General features: G+C 38.2%; 1 protein-coding gene across 3 annotated transcripts in view; it reads right to left on the bottom strand.

Moving 5' to 3' along the window:
• Nucleotides 1–513: 513 nt before the first annotated feature.
• KIF16B (kinesin family member 16B) overlaps nt 514–8,942 on the bottom strand; it is a 153,945-nt gene continuing 145,516 nt past the window's right edge. For all 3 annotated transcript variants that reach the window (XM_086745326.1, XM_086745328.1, XM_086745329.1), the window contains one exon: nt 514–1,480. In XM_086745326.1, the coding sequence (XP_086601452.1) occupies nt 1,322–1,480 (159 nt within the window). In that variant the 3' untranslated portion in view covers nt 514–1,321. The remainder of the gene's footprint in view (nt 1,481–8,942) is intronic.

Here is an 8,942-nt window from a genome sequence, read left to right as displayed (position 1 = left end):
CAGACTAGGTTTAGTAATGGAACCCAATTATCTTTATATATCATATTAAACATAAAACATTACTGTTCATATAATTTAGGTCATGAAATAAAAATGTCACCAGTGTTGTTACTTCAGGTTTTAATAATCATTTTCCACAACATGAAATAGTTTGATTACCAAGACCTACTGGTAGTTAGTGATGGCAACTCACAAATAATGCTTCACACTCCTAACAAATGGCACACAAAACTTACCTTTCATTATGTGTTTTAATAACTGTAAGTTGTTTGATTTTTATTTTTATACAGCCAATTAAATATTAACATATACATGTACTCAATTCCAGTCACAGTGTGTATATATTTTTGGATCCACAGCAATATAAAGTGACTTCTGTGTGTATATACATGTGCAAATCTGAATGAGTCCTGAGTAATTTTAAAGCACTATTAGTTAAATTCTGTAAATTTTAACTGATGCAAATAAAACTCAGGTTTTACAGTGTTATCCTATTGTGAAGAAGCTATTAAAAAAAAAATAAATATAGCACTTTGCATTAGCTTTATGCATAGCTATGAACTCTGTACAGTACACAGAATCCACTTACAGTCTGGGTAATTAGAAAATCTGAAAAGATGCTGACTGTATTCTTCGGTAACTATTGCTGCCTCTGCTTCTTAATTAATGGTGAGTGATTTGTTCTGCTTCAAAACAACCAAGTGTGGAAGACTTATACAGGGTTTAAATTACATTCTTTCTGCTGCACATATTTTTTGTAAACATTCAAGTTACCCAGGCCCTTTAATTCTTCTGAGGAAAACTATACAATTATACAGTCAAATAGTTAAAATATGTCTCTAGGAGGGAAAAAACTCAAAATAATAGCGGAGTATGAGCATTACCTTAAACGCCACAGTATGCTGTAAGAAAACAAAAGATGAAGTGTTCTTTAAGGAACAGCTTGGACAGAAACTAAAAGGCTGCTCAGAAACTCTCTGTCAGCATGACACACGGCCACGGTAAACAGGAGGTGCTCTCACACCACCAGAACAAATTGTCTGAGCAAATGGAAAGGAAGCACTCCCGCTAAGGAGCGGATCCAAAGACATCACGAGAGTCAGAACCTTTATACAGTATTAACAGAGCAACTTACACAAAAATGTCTGTATAACCCATGCCAGGAAAATGCAGGCACTAATATAAAAACTGGCAAAGGCCAAAGGCTAGTGTTGAGGCATAGCTGGAGTAATTTTTTCCTTTGTCCCATTTCTCTTGCATCGCAAAAGTGAAGGCACCACTCTGACTGTGCTCCTTTGGCAGAACAGTCCTGGTCCAAAAGTTAGCTGGTCCCGTGGCTGCTATAGTCAAAAACACCTTTCCTGAAGAAGGGAGAGAACTCACAGATGGTGTGTTTCGACAGAGTTAGTCCCACTTTGTCAACGTGCAGTGGAGATGATGGAGACTCCAGCATTGCTGAGAAAAAGCTCCTGAGGTATTTCTGTGGAATGAAATGCAAAATGTCATAAGGTTTACTTGATGAAATTGATGATGACCACTTTGAAGAATTAAATGAACAGTGGTTTAAAAAAAAAAAAAAAAAAAAGAAAGAAACAAGATCTCCACGGACTGTGAAAAGTCTTTTTAATAACCATCAGAATTTAAATCCATCCATAAAATGGATCTACTGAAATGGTTGTATTAAGCTCAGGAAAAGCAGACAAGTATTTTCCACTTTCTTCCCCTGCCAAGCTTAGTGACTCTTTTATTCTGTGCTTGTGTGATGCTTTCTGGTTTATTCTCTAGTCATGTAATGCTTTCTGCTAATCATGACCTGCTAACACTGTCATCTAGCAATACCAAACACTATAGCAGGTGCAAATCTCAAATCCATTCTGTAGGAATTTCACTATATATGGACACAAAAAGGCCTTCCAAAATCTTTCCATCATCAAGCCTCCACAATCTTTGCATCAAAAAGGATTTGTTTTGATCAAGGCCATCTGCACAAAGATTGCGTAACTTCCACATTATTTCAGAACCTACCAGGCATCTTTTCACAGAGCTGCCCTCTAAATTTCACGGTTTTTTTAAGTCTTACATGTAAGAAACATTCTCCTTCCCAAAAGTTAATATTCACCTACCACTGTGCGACTTGCATCCATTTGTACCTACAGAAATTGTGACAGATGTACATTAACACAAAGTTAGTTTTCACAAGCCTGATGGGGTTTCCTTCACATATGGGCTGAATTAGTACAATAATTTAGCGTGATTTAATAGCGCATATTTATAACTTTTGGATGAAACACAGTAGGTAAAACGTTGATCAGACAGGTGCTAAAAAATTGCTCATTGTCACCCAAATAGTCGTAAAGCAAATTTCATACGGAGCACAGGGATAAACTCCTTTGCTCTGCTACAGACTGACCACACAAAAAGATAACTCAAGAAATTATTCACTGATCTTGGATGCAATGGGAAATATATCTGCAAGACAGAACAGCACAATCATGAAGACTATAAGGTTTAGTTATTTGAATGCAAAAGCACTGGGGTCATGGAAGTGGTTCCATGTTTGGGAAGCTGTCCTTATTATTCTCACTCTCCTCAAGGAGAATTCCTCCATACTGTAACAACCTTTTATCTACTTAAGTGCCTTGGAAAGCAGCTGTATTAATATCACAGAAAGTAGGATAACAAAAAAAAACAACAACAAAAAAAAAATCAGCTGGCACATAAGCTATTCTCTTGACAGGACTGGGGGACTTTCTTTTTTATTCAGATCTCCCACAGGTTGTATTAATGTTCATGAAAAAAAATTTCATTACAAAAATGCCTTCAAGATGAATTCCAACTGACTAAGAGGTAATTTAAAGTGAGCAACAGATGTCATATCAACATTTGTCATAATGAGTTCACAAAGTAGGGCCCTTTAAAAAAAGTCCCAATCCAGTAATGCCTGAAGGATGAATGTGGTAGAAAATAAAATGTAGAACATGGCATCCCGTTAGATTTTTAGCACTGTGCTAAAAAGTTACTGCAGTAATTCCAGTTTACAGCTACTGAAGGCTCAAAGGTACTGAAATTTCTCACCAGAGATATTATAAGACCTATTATGTTCACCTTGGTAGGTATGGCCAGATAATTGACTGTCATGCCTTTCCTGTTGAGCCACTATTCATTGCTTTGGAATAATAGCTCTAATGGCAGAGTAAAAAAAAAAAAAAAATCCCTCTGCTAGAAGTATATACTTATTTGACAAAGAAACACGAGGAAAAGCAGGTATAATTATTTTCCCAGATCTCTGCACAGGAGTCACTCGGTAAGTATCATAGGTTCTCTGAATGTGAAAGAAAAAGATCCTTGAAAAAGATCCTTGGGAAAATGGCAACAAGCAGAACCTACCAGATTATGATAGAATTCATTTTGTATTAAGGTTTCCAGCCATATGGCTTGGCATTATGTGCCTTCAAACAACCACCTCTGAGCAAATTAGCTCTCTTATAAATCCCATATCTGCATTTGTCCTTGTTTGCAATGCTGATGCGTTAGTGTAGGACAGAGCTGCTGTGCTCTTGACACAAAGAAGCTGTTACCTCAGTGAAATTAAGGCAGCTCTGCCCAGATATGCTGGCTAAGAGTTAAGTCTCATAGTGAGGGAAACAGCAATATGCATATGCCTCGATTAAAGAGCTGTGGCTAGGCAGTAAGGGGTAAGGTTGCTCTGTCCTGTTAGCTGCAATGCAGATGACGAAGTGGAAGAAAGTGGTAGGAGAAAAGGAAGAATGCTCCTTATCTGTATGTAGAAAGATGCTTCCCAAATTCAGATGGGACAGGGAGAGGATGAGGGTCACAACAAGCTGGGAGAGGGGAAGGAGCACATCAACAGCAAGTACCAGAGATGACAGAAAGAAAACTTTCTTAGAGATCCAAAATGAACTTGGCATGGGGTTTGTCGCAACCCAGGAAGCCACTGCAAGCTGCTGGAGTGGGAGCAAAGCTAGATGAAAGGATCTTCTCTGTCAGGACTCGGTGAGCAGGGGGAGAGTTATTTTCAAAGCTTTTATATTATATCCACTTCCAGCAGCAGATATGTTTTTTCTCTATTAGAGAATAATGACATTTGTGCTGAATTAAAACTAGATGGGAAGCACTCTTGATATCTTTTGATGTGCTCCCTTGAAAAAAAAAAATAATTCTTAGCAGGCACTGGCAAGCTCAGGGTGCCTTCATAGAAACATGTCCAAATTTTATACATATTCGTACTGTGACTTCCTACCAGCATTTCAACAATAGTCTCTAAAGCATTGTCCCTAGCATGCAAACTCTACAGTATAGCAATTCTACTTTTGCTAGGTTTTTGCTTGGAAAGAAAAAAAAAATAGATAACTGCTACAAATATTCCAAAAGGCTTGTTTTTATCACACGTTTTCTTTTGTTAGCCTTTCAAAACTCTAGCCATTTGTTCTGGATTATTTAGTTCGATAATCAGTGTTCTTCCAAATGCACTTAGGAGTTTCCTTTCACTGATAGTGTTCAGCCTGCTACGTTGCTAGTTTGCTGGAAAATATTCTAATTATAAATTCATAAACACCTCAATTTGAGGGCACAGGACCCTGGCACTATAATAGGGATGTAAAATCGGTAACTTGCACATCAATTGTGTTGGTTGCTCGGTCTAAATACACATTCAGGAACACTAGTTTAGAGAATAGAAATACTCTTTGCATGTACAAAAGACTTAAAGATAGAAAGCTAGGTTTAAAAAAAAAAAATCTAAAATAGGAAAAGCAGTGGTTTTGCCCTCTTGGCACACTTTACGGTCTTCGTGGCCTTTAACTTAAAATTTATGACAGCTGTATCTGCAAGTTTTAACTCTGCATTCCAAGTATTTGCAAATGAAACAAGACTGGAGAAAGTGGTGTGAGACTCAAAGGTTTTTCTTTACTTACTAGTCTGAGTAGCTTTCCCTCCCTTTTAATTATGTGAATAGCAAAATGGCAACCATTTTAAAAGCTTAGTAAAAATAATTTTAATATGGTTCACCTTCTTAGCAGTAGGCCAGCATTCATCTTGTGCTCAATCCATCAGCACAGCAAAGTCATTCTAATGATTTTTGCACTACTTCATGATATGGAGACCTCATAATTTTAGACATTTTAATATAAATCCATAACTTAATTTAAAGTTATTAAAGTTATTACAATCAAAAAGCTTTCTGGAATGTGAAAGGGTTCTTATCATCCTTTCAATTGTGGCATACTAAAAGAGGAACTCAGTTCAATGACATTGTTCTCATAATCTATTACAAACAGTGACAGCCCCAGAGACTAATAGCAGAGCTTAGCAAGAACTAGATTTTTTTCATTAAATTTTGGTGTGTTTAAAAACTCATCAACCCTGGTACTTCCAGAAAGTGAAGAAACTTTGAGCTTTCTCTCTCCTACTGCTGTTTCTAGCAATTACATCAAAAAGGTCAGTGGTTTAAATTCTTTAAATATAACACTTTACAATTAGCATTATAAATATCACGTGCTAATATTTGACAGAGCTGAAAGCACCACAGACTTTGATAAGATAAACCTTATGAGGTTTTGGGGCTTTTTGAAACAATAGGTTATTTTCCTTGAAAAAATACCACCCTTTTAACACCTACACATCAATGCAACAGTCAAAAGCTTTACCATAAAGTCGCAGAAGGTCATTGGTGTCAGAGGCAGGACTAATTAACTTGCTCATCTAACTTCTAGTATTGGCTCCTCTCTCCATTTAATATAAATGCTAGTTTCTCCCAGCACCAATCACATAATTATTCTGTTGACTAGTGTTAAGTGCTGCAAGCTTTAAATCAAAACTTCATTTAATTTATTCATAGAGTAAAGCATACGCAGGTAGCAACAGCTGTTTTCTGTAGGATAGGAATCTGATTACAAAAAAAAAAAAAAGACAGATTGAAGCATATTCCCTGACTTGGAAAAACCACATCATGCTGCCATAAGGTATTTGCAAAGTGAGATCTTCCTGAGGAAGACTTTAGCCCAAAACAAGCAGACAGGATCATGCTTTGCTTCCAATCTGTGATCACAAAAATAAGGATCTGCTTAGAAGACAATGCATGCAAAGGGGGCCTGCTGTAATGCAGAAATGGGAGTGCATCTCCTGCCTTTGCCTCCTGGAAAGAAAATGTCAGGCATACACAAAGGAAAATGAGCATTTGGAGATCCTTTCCCAAATTAACCAACTTATTTTTGGACCTTTTCACTGGTATCTTGAAGAGAAAAAAAAAAATACTTCCAGCATGGTTTTTAAAATACAAAACACTGCAGAAATTCCAGCTACCATCACTAACTACAGTCTCTAGTGAAAAAAAAAAAAAAAGCTCAGCTTAAATGGCACTGACAGGCAATGGTGTCCCACAGAGACTTCAGGCTGGGAAAGTGCCCTATCTGGGAGGATGCTATATACAGAATCTGAAGAGAAAATATTGTACCTCTTCCCAACAAAAATAGGATTCAAACTTCTCATTGGATCTGCTTCTTCCTTGTGTTTTTTTTTTAAATAGTGGCAAAAGTCAGAGGGAAATAACATGCTGTATGGGGAGGTAAGCTGGGGTTGTAGCCTGTGATACAGGCAGAAGACATGAACCCTTAGGAAAGGGCTGCAAACTAAGCCAGCTCTGCCTCATCGAGGACACACATCACATCTCAAACATCATACAGGACTGGATTGTCTGAGTCAGGTGTGGAGGATAAGAAAAGCCATTAGCCACAACATAGCAAGTTTCATTATGAATTGAGTTCCAAGGGATCAGGTTTTAAAACAGAGGGAGGTAGATTTAGATTAGATATTAGGAAAATTTTTTTTACACTGAGGGCTGTAGAACACTGGAACAGGTTGCCCAGAGAGGTGGTGGATGCCCCATCCCTGGAAATGTTCAAGGCCAGGCTGGATGAAGCTCTGAGCAACCTGATCCAGTTGGGGATGTCCCTGCTCCTTGCAGGGGGGTTGGACTAGATGACCTTTGAAGGTCCCTTCCAACCCTAACCATTCTATGATTCTAAGTTCTCTTGTGCCAAATATCGCAGCATTACACAGTAACGGGTATTCAAGCTGTCCAAACCAAGAGGTTTTGTCCAGGCAGTGGTCCCAGCAGACACCTCTTGTGGTCTTGTGGTCTGCAAGGATAGCTCAGCCCTCCATGTCATAATTTGGTTCACCACAGTTTAGCTTCTTCCCTGTGCCTGCCACTAAAACCATCTCCCCTTCCCTTGGGGACCACCTGGGGCTAAACTGGCTAATTATGAGTGAGTAATTGCCAGCTTAATGCTCTGATAGCTCTCTAAAAGTAGTTTCAGATCCATTTCTTGATTTATTAAATTCAAGCAGGCAGGGAAAGAACTGGCAGATAACAAGAATATAAAATACGAGGTGGCATTGTTCTAGAGTATGACTAATATCTTCACTTCCAGTCCATTCAAGATTAGGATCAACTCTTTGCTCACCAGATATAACTAGCTCAGAAACATTTTGGTCTTCTGTGGGGTGTTCTTTTTCTTTTTTTCTTTTTTTTTTTTTTTTAATAAAGAAAACATGAGGCTTCAATTCCTCAACACCTCAACATATATTGCAAGATACCATAAAGCAGTTCTGTGTAAAATATGTGAGCAGGACAGCCTGTGATATTCAATATATCAAGTGATATTTCAGGCCCTTCAGGAAGTACCTAGTGTCACCTCTGGATTCATACACATTTATCTCCTGCACACACCCTTAAGTTATTATGCACGGCTATTATTTCATAGTCAGGAGAAAAAGACTTACCACCTGGGAGACTACCTGGTGCCTGAAGGATCTTATTTCTGTGAAAAATTCGGAGAGAAAGCTTCTAAAATTATGACATGATCACCTGGGCTGATATCTTTTGCAGGGAGATCCTGCAGTATTAGACACTGTCAAAGTTGTGCAAAGTTTCCTTGAGGAGTCAGAGGTAACAAATGCCTCCAGAACATATCTATCCCATAGGTACCAGAGACCTTGCTCTAATTGCACACGACTTGTATAGAGCGATTTTTCAAGAGGCTAAAGACAGACTCACACGTGTTTGAAAATGACAAGTCATCATCACCTTAGTCATAATATTAAAGGGGGTGCATTATTTGCTTCAGACTGGCAGTCATTAATTAGGCTCAGGGCTCGATTAACTGGCTTCACATTACACAAGCCAAGAATAAAGGTTTGACTCATTTTAATCAAACCCTTTCTGTTCACTTTGATTAGGTCTAATCAGAAGCAAGGCTATTTACAGATAATGCCTAGCAGTCACTGAAAAAAAAAAAAAGTTAAAAAGCCCGAGAACTTCCCAATCACTATCACCCTACAAGACATGCAGTCTTGTGTTTGTATGTCTTACACCTCTACATACAACTCCTCCCCATGCACCAAAGATTTCCATCCAAAACAAATTCTACATACAGATTCTATATGTATTCTGTACATAGCCATGCACAATGCACCTCACCAGCTCTCCCGAAGCACACCTGTGTTAAACTTCCAGCTGTCTTACTGACAGACTTTGCCTGCACAAATGTCCTCTTACCATGAAGGAAAGCATTGCAGGAACCAGTACTGCTAGGGGTGCAGCAGCCAGACACAGATTCGGGATGAGCAGAGCATTTGCTGCTGTGCCATAGGCTGGTGACATTTAGGATTTCTTAGCATGAGAATGAGAAATTAGGTTAGGTTGTTTGGTGTTTTTTTTAATTGATACATGCATGGAAACTCTTAACTTCTTAGACAAAACTTGTTTGCTAAGGAGCTGAAGAGGAAGAGATTAAATTGAAAGCTCCTACCAAAAATGTAATATAGCTCTTTCAGTAATGAACAGATTTACCTACATTATGATACATGCATGGAAACTCTTAACTTCTTAGACAAAACTTGTTTGCTAAGGAGCTGAAGAG

This window comes from Chlamydotis macqueenii, chromosome 3, assembly GCF_036417535.1.
Source record: "Chlamydotis macqueenii isolate bChlMac1 chromosome 3, bChlMac1.mat, whole genome shotgun sequence".
NCBI lineage: Eukaryota > Metazoa > Chordata > Aves > Otidiformes > Otididae > Chlamydotis > Chlamydotis macqueenii.
This window is presented reverse-complemented; position numbering and strand designations above follow the sequence as displayed.